The following is a 15,489-nucleotide window of genomic DNA, read 5'->3' as shown; positions in this document are numbered from 1 at the left end:
TCGGGCTGTTCTGCGGGCTGCGAGGATCGGTGCTGTACGGAGCGCCCTATGGGAAGGCGAACTTCCTGGTTCTTCCCATCCCTGCTCCTATTCGTAAGGATTCTGGGCCGGCGGCTGCGCGAGGTGAGGCGGATCGCCCCCCCGAGCTGTGCCGTGCGGCCGCCCGCGGGCTCGGGCTGCAGAGCAGCTGAGCTGCAGGGATGTGGATTCGCCCACCGCTGCTGCCCACCGGCCGCGGGGAGCTGCATCACAGCTCGCGTGTGCGTCGTCTGCGGAGCGGCACCTGTCCGACGCCGCACGCTGCCCGCGCTGCAGCCTGTTGCTGTGCATCCAGCCCGGTGGCTCCTGTCTGCAGCCCTGTGGTTCCCACGCTGCTCTCCTTGGTTCCTCCCCTGCCTGAGTTACCTCTCGCTGCAGGCGGTGCCAGGACAGGTCTGTCGCACTCCACCAGCACCTGGTGAGATCCAAGCTGCAGCCGGCCAGCAAAATGCAGCGCCCACCCAGTAAGCTTTTCTTGTGTGTTTGGGACCCTGAGCTCCTCTTTCTTGCCTCATTAGAGCTCCCAGAGAACTGGACGGACACCCGAGAGACGCTGCTGGAAGGGGTGCTGTTCAGCCTCAAGTACCTGGGCATGACGTTGGTGGAGCAGCCGAAGGGTGAGGAGCTCTCAGCAGCTGCTGTCAAAAGGATTGTTGCCACTGTGAGTATCTGCAGATGCAAAACTTGGCAGAATAGCCCCGCGTCACCTTCTGTCACTTGGGGATGATTTTAAAAGCTGCAAATCTGGAGGCAAAGTGCTCTGTCTGCAGACTTGGGAGCATCAGGGCTGCAAATTCCACCTGTTGAGGTGAGCAGGGCCTCTCTGCAGCATTTGGCACTGCAGGTGGAAATGCAGGGCAGCACTGGGAAGCCTTTCAGGCCAGCTCTGGTCTGTGGGGGGTTGTGCTGCAGAAAGCTGCTCGTGTGTCTGGGTTCTGGTGCTGCTTGATAAGCTTGGCTGACCCTGGATGTGGAAGAAAGCTGTGACCTGGGAACATCAGGCTCTCTTCATGGAAGACAGAGGCAGTGTTGAGTGCTGCCAGCACGTGACCAAGCTCTGGGCCTGTGCCTGGTATGCATTTTTGAGTTTTCTTCCCTAGGATTTGGAGAACTCAGAGGGAGAAGAGAGCAGCACAGTTTGCTCCAATTTGCGGACAGTGCAGCCATCCATCCTGCTTTAATCTCTGGTGCAAGAGGGACCGATTTGCAGCTGTCCTGTGTTAGAGCCTCCCCAGTGCCCCTGCTCACTGGGCTGTCCAAGTAAAAATAATGCTTCTTTAATCCATCATAAAACTGAATGAGTCAGAGACACAATTGTGCTGCTAACTGCCATAAGACACAATAGAGTGGTGAACTGTGCTGGGTAATGACGGATCCTTTCTGATTTATGCTGAGCTGTAAGGGAGGGGAATGCTCACATGAAATGGGAGATGCTGGCAGAGCCCTTCACATTTGCTCTGAGAGTGAGAATGGAGCCTTTAAATAAATACCCCGGGGCTGAGCCCACCCCTGGAGGCAGGACTCACCATCAGCTGATCTGGCACAGCTCTGGTGACCCTCCCATTGGTTCAGGTCTTTGGGCTGCCACGAGTTGGCTATTTTTTTGGAGAGAATCAGCAATAAGTTATGTATAGCCTAACTCCTGAAAGCAGAAGAGTAGTAAATAAAAGAAAGTGGCACTTGAGTCATTACTTTTTAAGCTAGCATCCTGTCCTTGGTACAGAGGATACCTTGCTGCTTGAACAGGATGTGGTAGTGCATCTCGGAGCTGGCTGTCTGCAATCTCACATCCTGCAAGGCTGCCCTGCTTCAGCACAGCTCCCATGTGGGCTGGTACCCTCCTGATTCCCTGAGTTTGCACTGTTGCCCCCACAGCTCTGGAGTTGTCCCTAAAGGGAAAACTCCCAGAGGTTCCACCAAGCACTCGCAGCTTTGCATAGCTTGGCCAGAGCAGCTGTGGTTTTGTGCTAGTGATGTCCTTGTGGTGGAGGGGCTGGACTGGTTCCTCCCCACAGTGTGGAGTAAACATCCTTCTCTCGCTAAGCAGAAGGGAAGGAAACATTTTAACAAGTGCCTTATCATACCTGGTAGTAAACCCAGGCTGCAGTACTAATGGCTGCTAGTAGTATCTCTTGTCTATTTAGAGTTACAGATCGATTGTGCTGGTATAGCTTTGGATGTCTCTGCTTAAAGCCTGTAATTTTCCCCTCCCTCTTTTCCTTCCAAAGGCAAAAGCAAGTGGAAAGAAACTGCAGAAAGTTACTCTGAAAGTCTCACCCAGAGGGATCGTGCTAAATGACAGTGGAACTAATGAGCTGATTGAGAACGTCTCCATATACAGGTGTGTTATGGGACACCCTGCCCTGAGCCCTCCTCTCTGCTTGTGCCCAGAGTGAGGAGCCAGTCCGTGCTGGCATCTGAGCTCTGACCTCCATCAGGCCTGAGCTGACATCTCTCTGGCCATCACATCCTAAAGCAAAGCAACGTGGTTGCTAAATTTAAGAGAAATAGATGTCTCCTGTGTTAAGTGTGTCCAGCAGTGGGGTAAGGAAAGATGTGATGATCCCAAATGTTTTGAGTGGGCATGCTGCTGATGTGTAGCCAAGCACCCCGTGGCCACGTGTGGCATTGCTGAAGAAATGCTGAAGCAGGTAAGGGCAGGAGGTGGATATGAGGATGGTCAGAGCATTGCTAAACAGATGAGGATGCAAGCTCTGGGGCTGGCTGCTGCGTGCCCTGCTTTTTGCCTCTAATGTGTTTACATCACTCTGACAAAGAGCAGGGCTTAGGCAGCTGCTGAGACCTAATACCAGTGTGGGAGGGGAGGGTGAGACTGGATTATCCCATATTCAATCCTGGATTTTGTAAGTATATTTTCAAAGAGTACGTGGTTGGAGTCAGATGCAGGCTTGGAGGAGCAGAGCTAAGTTCAGATCTGTCCATTTCCATCACCTCTATCCATTCTCCTTTCACTCTTCACACACTCCACTTTCTGTCCTTCACGTGCTTTGCCACTTTGCTAAATGTGACATGGGGAACTCTAGGCTGGGGCACTCTCTAGCAGGACTATTAACCTACTTGCTTACTAAGCATCAACTGCAGTTACCTCCCTCAGAGATAAAACTGCTGCTAAAGAGTGGAGCTGAGTGAAGCAGCCCTGAGCGTGATCACACCAAAATCAGAATTGCTGCGTGGTGTAAAACCTCATGTGAGCAGAACTGTGGGCCTCAAATGTTCAGAAGCTGCCTTAAATTCTGCTCAGACACTTTCACAGCCAGCAATAAAGCTGTTCCTCCCCATCAGTGCTTGTAAATGAGCATCCCTTTGATTCAGTTGGCTGAAGTTGGTGTGGGGACTGATGCTGCTCCCCAGAGCTGCTGGCAGGAAGGAGTGAAAGCTGGGATCTGTGTACGTGGGAGCCATTCCCTCACTCTCCCCTAGTACCCTTTCCAGGGAGATCCTCTATAATACCTCCACTGTCTTCTGTTTGGCAGTTTTACCTACCAGGGAGATGCTGGGTCTGAGCACCCCAGATTGGGTGCTTGGGCAGGCAGCAGGACAAGGTGGCAGCAGCCATCTGTCACTGGGTGTGCTGCTGCAAAAGGCCTCGTGGTTATAACTGGCTCACTCCAGAAATGAGTGTGAGTTCTTTTTTCCCTGAAGATTAATCTCTGTCATATAAAGAGCTGAACACTGAGGTTTGCAGGAAAATAGCCACCTGTTTGTGCAGGTGACCTTTCACAGCTTGTGTCACCATTATTAAAAGAGTGGAGATGTTTCTTCGGGGACAAGTGGGAGAAAGGAGTAAAGTTCCAAGTGCCTCTCTAATCCAGCTCAGCTCTGCTCACAACACAGGTTGTTGAGCAGAGATGTCCCCATGTATAGTGAGAAACTAATGCAGTGTAAAGAAATACAGAATGTGCCTTTTTAAGTCTCAGAATCTGCTGGGAACTTGAATGTTCCAGTCCCTTCCCTGCAATGTCTTTGGAGCAGTGAAAACATGAGCTGAAAAGGCAACGCTGGGCAATAGGAGAACCTTGGTGGAAGTGTTCTATTTATCTGTTGAGTTTTCTCTCTCCAATATTACCTGTTAGATCTGCTGCATGCCCAGGGAAGAGGCTTTGCTTGTTGCTAGCACCTGCCTCCTTGCTCTAAATGTCCAGGGCTGCTCCAGCCAGTGCTTACTGCCTTCAGACAAAGTGCTTGGTCCCACAGCACCTGGTCCAGAAGGTCTATGGGAGATGGCAGTGGCTGGTGACAAGGGACATGCTGCCCTGCAGAAGGGAGCTGAGCTCTTGGTCACAAGATCTCCCTGAACTGCTCAGCCTGTTGCTCTTTCAGAGCCTTGTTGAGTGTTCTGGAATAAGCCCTGCTGGGGGACTGGGAGGGATGCAGCTGTCCCAGGGATGTTCCCACAAGGGATGCTGAGCCTCCTTTGCTCAGGGCTCATCTGCAGTCAGGGCTCTTGGAGCATCCCACGCATCTGCTGCTATAGGTCTCAGAGCCTGAATTTCAGCCTTTCTGACAGCTCCCGCTTCAAGTTTCCTCCCCTGATTCAAGAAAGCATATGGGAACTTCAAGAACAAGTCCTTTTCTCTCTTTGTAAGCTTGTTCTCCAAGGAAAAAATTGCGGAGTCTCTGAAGGCAGAGCATTTGTTAGGGGCAGTCCCAGACTGCTACACCGCAGAGTCTTTACTTGCCTTCTTGAACCTATCCTTTTCTGGCAAGGTGAAATGTTTTCTGTTCTCTCCTACCTCTCTGCAACATGCACAGTTTGTGCTGTGCTGTGGCTGGCTGCAGAGTGGCCAGCAGTTGCACTGAGCATCTCTTGCAGTTAAACCAGTGGCATTAACTCCTCTGATGCCTCAAAGCTGAGGAATGCTCCTGTGCTCCCTCTGCCTTCCCTGCTTGGCCGTGCTGCTTGAAGACCTGGTGCAGGAGCAGGTTTGTGGAGGGGTTGGTTGATCTGTGCCCCAGACAAGACGTTTCGTTCTGTCTTTCAGGATATCCTACTGCACTGCAGACAAGATCCACGATAAAGTGTTTGCCTACATTGCCCAGAACCAGCTCAATGAGAACCTGGAGTGCCATGCCTTCCTTTGTACCAAACGGAAAATGGTCAGTTCAGAGGAAGAAATGGGGATGTGGCTTTAGGAGGAAGAAGCAGAGGGGCTGCCTCAATAACAGCTTTGTGCATAGTTGTAGTGAAGACCATGGCAGGGCACCCGTCCAGGTGCTGCCATGCCCTGATGCAGTGCTACCACCTGTTTGCAGGCAGTTAACGGCTGCCCAGGGACAAGCAATTGGTCTCCAGAGGGACCCAGCACTGCCATGGGGCAGATGCAGGGAGGAGGGAGGCAGAATTCAAGGCTGGATTCAGCTAGTCTCACACAGAAAGGAAAAGCCCTTCTGCCCCCAGGATCTGGGGTGAGAGCAATTGACCTGAAATCCTCCTGCCTTGCTGCAGTCCCAGGTTCTGGGATTCTTTTCCCTGCTTAGCAGCTACTTCCCAAAGCTGCTGGAGTCTGGCTGTGCTGTGGAGAGGCAGGTGAGGAAGTCTCCAGGAAGGCTGGTAGCCTGGGGCTGTCTTGGTGATGGGAGGCATTTAGCCAGTGGCACTAAGCTTACCATGCTGTTTTCTTTGGTGTTTTTTTTCTTTGTTCGTTTGTTTTCCTCACTGTTTATCAAAACTCCCCATCCATTTCCTAGTAACATCTCTGCAGTCAGTTGTGTCCTCCCTGTAAGAATGCATTAGAATATGCAGTGCACTGCATGCCAGTAATCATAGAATGGTTGGGTTGGATGAGACCTCAAGGATCGTCTAGTTCCTATCTCCCTGCAGTGCCAACTGCTAGATGAAGCACCAGATCAGGTTGCCCAGGAAATGAGGGTTTGAAGGAGATACCAGTTTCTGGTTCTTGCTTTGAACCCGCTTCTGGGATTTTTTCCTGCTGATTCAGTGCATCTTGAGGAGGGAAGGCTCTCAGTTGGGCAGTGATCCAGCATTCTGCAAGCTAGCAGGGGAGAGAAGTGGGTCACTGGGCACAGTCCCCACATAGTGACAAGGGGAAAGCCCTCAGGGATCTCAAGTAGAGCAAGATCTGGGTCTGGCAATAAATGGCAGAAGAGGGATAGGTCGGACCCTTTGACCCCAGCAATCCTTCCTCTGGAGGGACCTGTTGGGCCTGAGCAAAGAGCTTAGATCTGCTTCCTTCCTAGCAGGGAGGCAACATCCCAAGAGGCTGCATGAGCTGTTCCTCTTGGTGCAATCCTGAGTAGCAATCCCTGGGACCTTGTGAGCATCTGTCTCTGGCAAGCCAAGGACGCCACTCGTGCCCAGTTCGTTCCTTCTCTAAGGAGGCAATAATGGAAGCTACAAGTTGTATCTCCCATCTGTGGCATGTGCTCCTGTCCTTGTGTGGTGAAGATAAACCTTGCTCTGCAAATTGAAATTTAACTCTCTCCACTTGTAAAGGAATTACCTTGGTGATACATCAGCTGAGTACATCTCCTTCCAAAATGAATTTCTCCAAGATCTTTTCAGGCAAAAACTAGAAATACTTTTCTTCTTTGTCTATAAAATGCATGAATGTCATGCTGGTAAGGTGCTGTCCTGCTCCTAGACCAGGACTGTCCCTTCCCCAGGGCAGGGTCCCTGAACATATGCATTACTAGCAGTCAACAGCATATAATTAGTCTGTATTTTTAGTTCATGAGTAATTCTCAACAGTAGCTGGGTCTATTAAACTGGATTCAGATGTGACAGCTTAAATTGTAAACAGCTGTGAGGAGTTTCATACTTAATTACCATATTTACGTTTTTACCATAAAACATTTGCACTTTGATGAAAGATGTAAATAGCTCTGACATTCAAATGAGCTCTCCTGTCTTGCGAGGCTTAAGTGGCACAGATAGGTTTGCTGTGACTCCTCTCTTTCTCCCATGCTGGAGGATATGGCTTTTGGGAGGAATTTCTTCTTCAGTGCTCCCCCCAAACCACAGGGGGCTGTGGGTTACACTCCAGGATCTGGGTTTGTTTAGGTTGTAACTTCATAAACTTATGCCTCAAGGCTCATACAGCATTCCAGCCTTGCTATCTCCTTGCACTTTAAGCTGCCAGTGAGATCTGCCTTCTCCTAATGAAACTGGCAATTATGTCACTATTTATATATCTCAAGCAACTTGGGTTATTTAAGGTATGCTTGGTTGCTGTTTTTTTTTTCTTAATGCTGCTCAAGTTCCCAGCTGGGGGAGGAATGAAGGGACTGAAGGTGAAGGTATCCTGCTGCAGCCCTGGCTGTGTGTGTGTCCAGCTCAAGGCTGTTCCAAAGCAAACCTGAATTATTGCTTTAAGCCTGTATGGCCCCAGTTTAGCTTGGGGGAAGGGAAAGACCTCACAGGTCTCCTGCTTCCCAGATTGCTCCTGTCCAGCAGCATTTTGCCTTTTGCCTGCTGCTCTCATGCATGTGGTCCTGCACAGTGCTGAGGTGGGATGGGTGGACATCCTTCCTTGGCTCTGGCATGTTCTACTGACAGCAGTGTGGTCCGGGCTGTTTGGGTGCTGAGTCCCTTGGCAGAGTTGGTTGCTCTGGTGGGTGATGCTCTGCAGTGGGTGTTGCACAGCCTGGCCCCTGTAGCCACGAGCACAAGCCTGCAGCCGTGCAGCAGTTGTGTTTGTTGAAATTGTGTTTAGGTGTGGGATGCATGAAGAGCTCTGTGCCCTATGGTTGGGAGGGGCTCTTCTCTTCCTGCTTGTCAGCTCGATGCCTCTGACAGCCATCTCCCTGCCTCCTCCATCTTCCTGTTACAGCTAAAGACGTGTCTACGATGGGCTCCATGTCCTACATAGAGCAAGTCGCTGTTCCCATCAATATTTTGTCACCCCTCCACAGCCAGGCAGTGGGAAAGTGCACGGAGCAGAGGACTGGTTGGATCCACGTTCATGTCAATCTGCAAAGCAAAACCCCATCTACTAACGTGCTGCTTAACCACTCTCATTTCAGGCCCAGGCAGTCACCCTCACTGTAGCTCAGGCATTCAAAATAGCATTCGAGTTCTGGCAAGCCTCCAAGGAAGGTGAGTTTTATTCCTTCTCCAACTCTTCACATGAAAATTCAAGGAATGACTTTGAGTTTTTCCAGCTCCAAATTTCCAGGCTGCTGTTAAGGTTGGTCCAATCTCTGAAATGATTTAAGACATCATCCAGGTTTCTGTAGACAGCCTTGTAAATCAGGCTGAATTTTGGCTGTGCTCCTTTCTTGCAAGTGGGGTTTGGAGAGCTGAGTGCTTCTCTGTGGTACCTCATAGCCCTACCGCTGTCGATATTTTTGCTTTTACCTTCAGCAGGTTATAAAACACTCAGACCTGGGCTGCTCTGGGCAGAGGAGACCTGGTGGCCTGTCATAGCTCTCCTTGCAAAAGGCATGTGGGATGGTGCTCTGCGGGCAGTGATGGGGTCTCCTTCTTTTGCAGAGAAGGAGAAACGAGAAAGGTCCATCTTGGAAGGAGAAGGGGTGAGCAGCCCAAACTCAGCTGCCCCTGCTTGCCCTGATGCATGTAAGTCACCAACAGCAAAGGTTTTCTTCAGCCTTGGGGATGGGAAACAGCCTCATGTCTGTGGGGTTTTTCCCTGCATGGGCATTTTCCTAAGAGGACTTTAATCAGTAAGAAGCAAACACTTTGGTTGTAGCAGAGCTGTTGCCCTGGACTCAGTGTCTGCCTGTCAGATCTTTGTATCTTCCCTTTAAATATCTCTTACATCCCTTTACACACAGCTGTTGTCACCCCAAATCTGTTTACTTCTGCCTGAGGCAAATTGGCTGTAATGTCTTTGCAAACTTTGCATGGATCCTCGCATCCTAAGTTTAATTTGGGTTTTGTGTTGGACCTGAAGGACTTGCTGTTCTGTTGGCTGCATGAAAATAAAATAAATGGCAAAAGCTCTCATAGTTCAGTGTCTGGCCATGGGTCCTCTGAAATGCTAGATGCATAGCCAGGGAGAAATGGGACAAAAGGCTAATCTCCCTTCTGTGCTGGCTGTGGAGATAAGAGGATTTGACACAGAGGAAAATAGCATTAAACTGGGCTTAATCCCAGACTAGCGCATCTCATTCTTTCATATGAAGGCCCAGGACTGGAGGAATCTGTCACAAATAGTGGCAGATCAGAACAAATGAGGTCCAAGGCTGCAAGTGGTATAGAAATGGGCTCTCTTGTCTGCCTGGCCACATGCTGATGCTTTGCAACTGGGGCACTTCTGCATCTGCCCATATCACCAGGTTATGTGGGATGATCGAAAGCTTCCCTGAAAGAACACAGCCTATGGTATACCAGCATCCATCAGGCTATGAACTGCTCTTCACCCAGTGCAGGATTTCCCCTTCTCCTGTGGAATACAGATGCCTCTTTGCAGGATGCTGAATTGAAGCTATGGGCTGAGCTGAGGATGTCGCCCAGGTTCCCACCCTGTGGCTGCTGTTCCCAGCCCAGCCCTGGGCTATGAAGCTTTGGGGTGGGATGTCTCAGCTTTGCAGAGTCTGATCCTTACCCATTTTGAGTGTAAGCACATACCCAGGAGCCTTCCCTGATGGCTGATGGAGGGACAAGCTGGCTGACTCCTCTGCATCACTGTTCAGGGGTCTTGGGTGCCTGATAGGAGCATCTTGAATTATGTGGGTGGAAACCACAGGCTTAACCAGTATGAATGCAGCTCCTCCTCGCTAAAATTCAGGGCTGTGCTGAAAGGAATTCACTGCCTCCCCCTGACTTCTCCCCTCAAGGGAAAGCAATTGCTGCAAAAAAGGCTTGGTTTTGTATTACTTTTTTCCTCCCCTGCCTCATTCCCTCTCTTCTCTGTTCACAGCTGCAGCCACAGGGAACTTGCTGGATTTAGAAGATCCTGCCAAATTGCTCCTTACCAGCAGCGAAAACCCCACACATTTAGATAACAGCATGTTTGGGCCCAGCTCCTCTGTAAATAACAACGTGATGTGGGTAAGTTTGCCCAGGGCACCACTGAATCTGCTGAGCTGGCAGGGAGTGATGCTACCTCAATCCTTGCGTGCTCCAAGTCCTCTTTTGGTACTGTCTCTTGGACAAGACCCTCTGGGAGCTCTTGGGCAGCTGAGCTGTTTATTAAGGGTCTCAGACTTGCCCAAGCGAGCTGGGTTTTGGCGTCCTACTAGAAATGATTGCTTAGTGTGTGAGTACTTACAGCCCTCTTTAGGGTCGGTAAATAAATTAGAGCAATTGAAAGCCACTGTGAAAAAATGCTTCTGTCAGATAATTGAATATTACTTACTCTTGCATAGTGCTTCTCAATGGTTTGTCACTTAAATGAGAGACTGCCTAACTATCCTATCCAGGGGAAAAATCCACTATGTTGATGGCTTTTGTTTACTGTTCACGAAAATCTGATTGTGTTAATGTTTGTTATTACTCTTAGTTTTCCCTTCTTCTTGTTTGTAACTCTGTCTTGCCTTGTGAACATGGATGGCTTCTCTAAAATGTCCAGAGCCATCTGGCCCAGCTGCTTCATGGACCAGTAAGAGAAAAGTAACAATCTAGGTGATGTATCTGGGTGTGCATCCATGGGAGAGTCTCTTGCACACCAAAATGCTACATCACCAACAGGGCAGGGAGCTGATCTTGGGGATGGTGGGGGTTCCAATCTGTGGCCTGGGCCCATCCATGTTTTCTCTCTGGAAACACACTGTTAATATTTGGGAGAGTTGAATGATGATGGCCTTTGCATGGCGCCTGTTTTTTGAGTCTGCCTGGTCTGAGCCTGAGGCTTTTCAGGTTAAACCTGAAGATCAGTTCCAAAGCCTGCAGGCTTATCAGCAGTCTCTGATCCTCCCTTCTTGTAGAGTTCTCATATTTTACCTATTACATCATCTGCCAATGCCTCATACAATTTTGGTCATAGTCAAGTCTGTCCGTAGCAAAGCCCTCTAAAGGGCTGTCTTCCTGCACAGGAAACCTTTCTCCCCTGATCAATTCAAGTGCTTTCCCTGGGAACCCTTCAAAGAGCAGATCAGAGAAAAAGGGATCACAGAGTTGCTTTCAAACAACGCAGGTCCAGCCCTTTGCTGGTACACTGTTGCTTTCCAAGTTCTTGATCCTTAAAAGCCCTAGGGAGTGCCCAGAACATCTTGCTGAGCTCTGTCCAGGTTCATCCTCCTGGCAAAAACATACAGCGTGTGCCAGTTGCACGGCAGGAGCTGAGAGCCATGGCTCCCTTTGCTCAGTGCTAGGTTGCTGCCTATCAGCTTTGCCCAAAATGTTTTTCTGCATAAAGAGCAGACAGATGCTTTCAGTCAAAACAATATCTTCTGCTTTGCATTGAAAGCAGAGCAAGCTGGGGTTGGTGGAGGGCTCAGCGTGCAGATGCTTTGGAACCAGCTCTTAACTTGGAGCATGGTGGCAGTTTCCAAGGAAGGAGCTGGGGGGCATTGGCTTCTTTAGAGGGGTCTGGCTGACCCAGATGGGAATCTGTTTCGTCTTACAGGGCAGATCCAGCATGTACAGGCAGTGAGGTAGAATTAGTCTGGTCTGGAGACAGTGGGAAAGGGCCAATCCCCTCCTCTGTCCCAGAGCTGCAAGGGGAGTGCAACATCCCCAGCCTAAGTCCTCAGACCTGCTCTGAGCAAGCCTGGGCCACCCAGAACTGCATCTTTTATGCCATGGTTTGTGTGGAGAGTGAGATAAAGCCTGCTTAAGGAGGCAAATTGCTGATAGGAGTATTGCTTTGGGTGCTCAGAGGTCCATATATACGTTTTTGTCTGCTGTGCTGAAGTCTGGAGCCAGATCTCTAAATACACTTTTGTGCATTCCCTTAGCAACTACTTCTCTCTCTTTTTATCTCTTTGAAAAAGGAAATGGATGATGATCTCGACGAGGCATTTTCAAGGTAATTCTAATAACACCCTTTACAAGTTCACACCACTGGGGACTAGCCCAGGGGGGCCTGTTTTTTTAATAATGCTTCTAATCTAATCAGCTGTCATGATCTAACCTAGGCAGCAGCCCCATCAGTACCTCAACTCTTAATTGAAAGATAGGCTTTGCAGCTGGCTGATAAGCCATACATTTTGACAACCTTTTAAGGATGGAGAGAGGCTGTATGTGATAGGAAATCTAATTCCCTGAGCAGCCAGCATGTCCACCCTTGTTTTTCAGGGATGTTTGAAGCAGCTTGTTTCAAGCCTTTGTGATAGGTGTGGCATTGCTGGTCCCAACTTCTGGTATGGGGATCTTTACTCTCCTCCCTCTATGAGGTTTGGCCAAATCCTGGTACCTTGGTCTTATCTTTCCCCACACCAACAGCAAAATGCTGTAGGCAACATGCCCCCTCCCTGACAAATCCTGGGTGCCTATTGCAGCTTGGTCACATCAAGGCAACTCTAACGCAGCAGTTTTGAATTGACGTACCTGAGCACATTCAGAATTTATGGCTATAATGCCATGTGGCTTAATTCACTTTCTAGTCCAAATTAAGATCTGCCCTTGAGGTGTACGCCGAGCAATCCAGCAATGTTAAACAAATCCGTTTTCTTTCAGGTGAGTTATCCTGTCTGCTCTCATGCAAGCAGGCTTGTAAGGGTGACAGGCACATGGCCAAGTGAAAAAACTACTTGCTTAGCCCTAAGGAAATGGAGCTCTCTGTCATGTTCAAGTTTTGGGAATGATTTACAACTTCCATTTCCATGGCAACCCCGTCCCAAGACCTGTAAAGGGACTGCTTGATGTTGATGTAATGTCATCAGTTTTTCTCAGCTCTGTTCCTTGCTCTGCTTAACTAAAGTGGTGGTTGCAGTCTTTTGTTTTGCATTGCTGGATGTGGAGCTGTCACATTACCCTTGGCCTTTGGGTAAGGCAGTATTTGAACTGAGTCACTGAGGCTGCTCCTTTGGTCAACGGAGATAAGATCCCAGTTAATGATGCAGCCTCCAGGAAGAGCTCAGAGGAGGAAAAAGGCACTGTTGTGTCACACTGTGAATGCATGGGATGTCCAGACTGCAAATTCCCTGGATTTTGGGTGATGTTAGGATAAACAAGCAGAAAAGCTGCAACAAACCCGAGAGAGCTGCAAATGCTGTCATCTCTCCCCTTGTTGAAGTACTTCTTTCATTTGGAGGACTTTGAAGTTTGGCTTTGGCATTACGATTGCATCAAGCATCTGAGCTGTGAACTGCATGCATTTGCATTCTTACTTTTTCTTTTTCTCCCCTCTTAGACTGGCTCAGTCAAGAACAAACCCTTATGTTCTCGACACAGGACTGACAGCTCAAGACATCCAGAGTGCAGAAATGCTCTCGTCTGTAGATTGGAATAAAATCGATTCAAGTACAGGCGAGAAAGATGACCTGTTCATGTTTTGAAGTCAAATTCATCTAACAGCTGACAATAGAATAACCACTAAAAGTCTCTGGACTAAATCGTGCTCTTCCAGGTGCTGTATACAAGGGATTCTTCCGAGGGGTCTTCACCAAGTCAGATGAAGTTACAGCACAGCTTAGACCAAAGTTTTAGACATCTAATGTGGATTGTTTTTTTTTTTTTTACCTTGCTTTTATCTAAACCATGAGATGCTCCTGAAGATATTTATTCATAGCTGTTACAGTTTACATATATTACAGAAAAGTGTGTAGAGCATCTACAGTATCAGGTGGCAATATGCCATCAGTAGTGCCTGTTCCTCCCTGATAAATACTATGCAACACCAAAGTTCCTGTGTATACACATTTCTAGACAAAGGTCCGCAGATGGAAATGCAGTTGAGTGCACAACTGTTACTAAAGCACAGATTCTTGAACAACACGACACCTGCTTAGGCTGAGGGGAGGAGAGTTGCAGCAGCTGCTGTCGGTGCTGAAAGAGGTAGCAGAGATCTTGCTTTTGTTATGAATGTGATACTCTCAGTTGTCAATCACCCATACATGTTCTGGCTTTTTCTTTACCAGCTTCTTAAGTGAATTGACACTTCTTATCCAAAGACTGTGTAAGTTTTGCACTTTAAAACTTGAGCTGAAAGTAATGGTCCAAAATAGCAAAGTAAGCAGTGCCTGTAACTTCTCTTCAGAAGCTCTTTACCTCCCCACCCCCCAAAAAGAAACCAACAGTGCTGCAGCTGTTTCAAAACTGATTGCTCACACGTATTGTTTCTGTTATGACTCGAAATACTAAGGCTCAGTTGCATGGTTGGTTTAAAAGCAAAAAACAGCAGGCAGTAATAATCTATTTTTCTAAAGCGCGTTGGAAGCTGCAGGTTGTGTAGCACAATAGATTTGTGTTCTTAGCTCTGCTAAGTGGATTTGGCTGTGCATGCCTTTTTACAGTTTCAGGAACATTTGGCAGTTGCCTGCTCAATAGACTCGAAGGGAATTGGATTAGGCAAGGCCAATACCTGTATGTTTAATGAGCAGAAGGTGTCCCTGTCAGTGGTGCTCCAGTCCTTTTCCCCTGACAGCTGCATCTCCCGTGAGGCTTGGGAAGCTGTCTTCATCTGCTCCTGGAATTCAAACAAAGTAACGGAAGTATAAAGCTTATGCCAATTAAAAGATTAAGTTTAATGATCCTAAATAGTCGTACTGACAGTTTGCAGTGTTTGTGGCCTTCTGTGAAGTACACTAAGCTGTTTTATAGATTTGTAACTCGGAACTTTGTTTTGAAACACTAATTCGTTCCCCAGACAGCTCTTTGTAACTGCTTGCAAACAAACAAACAAAAATCTTGGTCGGCTATAAGAATTTCTTAGGAAACAGTTAAGTGACACTAACTTAGGTTTGATTATTTGCCAGTTACCATGATAAGGTATTGATGACTTGTGAAGCCAACTCATCACAACTGTTAGTAATTTTGCAGGCTAAACAGGGAACACGTTCTGTGTTCAGAGCAGTCCTCAAACTACTGTGCCCATGCCTTGATGTCATGTGGAGCATCAGCCTGTTGTGATTGAAGTTTGCAGAGGTGGGGACGTGGACACATTGCAGAAGCAGCGTTAAAAGAACAGAAGTGGTGGTAGGAAACACCTTGTGCTGAGCTCTGGGAGTGCTCATCTCTCTAAGAAATTGTATTGCAGGATTGGACTGTGAGGCTTTCTCTGTACAATGATATTTTTTTCTTTTCTAGAGATTCGAGGAGCATATACTGATATACACAATGCTATATATGTATGTAGATATTTTTTAAGAAAAAAAAAGAATGTATGGAGAAAAATAAAAGTTCTACTTTTTTTTTTTTTTTTGGTAGTGTTTGTGCTGGTTTGACTTTACTTTTTACGACAGTTTTTTTTTAGCGCGTAGAAAACTTTGTATTTCTATCTGGTTGGGTTTTCTTTTCTCCCTGGGTGCATAGCAGGAAACAACTGGAAACAACTGGAGAAGAAGAGGTCGTTTGCAGAGCAATGCAGAAAAACAGTGTCAGTGGTTACACACAAAATAGCATAT

The 15,489-nt window shown here is 48.1% G+C and overlaps 1 protein-coding gene across 2 annotated transcripts; it reads left to right on the top strand.

The window, feature by feature from the left end:
• The first annotated feature begins 29 nt into the window (after nt 1–29).
• Nucleotides 30–15,284, top strand: LDLRAP1 (low density lipoprotein receptor adaptor protein 1). Of its 2 annotated transcripts, none has more exons than XM_010723412.3 (9): nt 30–457; nt 558–700; nt 2,268–2,380; nt 5,043–5,157; nt 8,044–8,116; nt 8,513–8,596; nt 9,903–10,033; nt 11,917–11,951; nt 13,278–15,284. In XM_010723412.3, exons 1-9 carry the CDS (start codon nt 49–51, stop codon nt 13,420–13,422), a joined length of 1,248 nt encoding a protein of 415 aa, XP_010721714.1. In that variant the 5' UTR covers nt 30–48; the 3' UTR covers nt 13,423–15,284. The 2 variants fall into 2 exon arrangements, with proteins under 2 accessions (XP_010721714.1, XP_010721715.1); XM_010723413.3 differs by having other exon boundaries at nt 130–432.
• Nucleotides 15,285–15,489: the final 205 nt, after the last annotated feature.

Source organism: Meleagris gallopavo, chromosome 25, assembly GCF_000146605.3.
Source record: "Meleagris gallopavo isolate NT-WF06-2002-E0010 breed Aviagen turkey brand Nicholas breeding stock chromosome 25, Turkey_5.1, whole genome shotgun sequence".
Taxonomy (NCBI): Eukaryota; Metazoa; Chordata; class Aves; order Galliformes; family Phasianidae; genus Meleagris; species Meleagris gallopavo.
Note: the sequence above shows the minus strand (reverse complement) of the source record. Positions and strands in the feature narration are given on the sequence as shown.

What these genes read in the sequence shown, in the direction of transcription:
- LDLRAP1 (XM_010723412.3), top strand. Translation starts at nt 49, where the DNA reads ATGGGAAGGCGAACTTCCTGGTTCTTCCCATCCCTGCTCCTATTCGTA. An exon ending in TCAAAAGGATTGTTGCCACT is followed by an intron (nt 701 to 2,267) that starts GTGAGTATCTGC and finishes TTCCTTCCAAAG; the next exon opens with GCAAAAGCAAGTGGAAAGAA. An exon ending in CCCTGCTTGCCCTGATGCAT is followed by an intron (nt 8,597 to 9,902) that starts GTAAGTCACCAA and finishes CTCTGTTCACAG; the next exon opens with CTGCAGCCACAGGGAACTTG.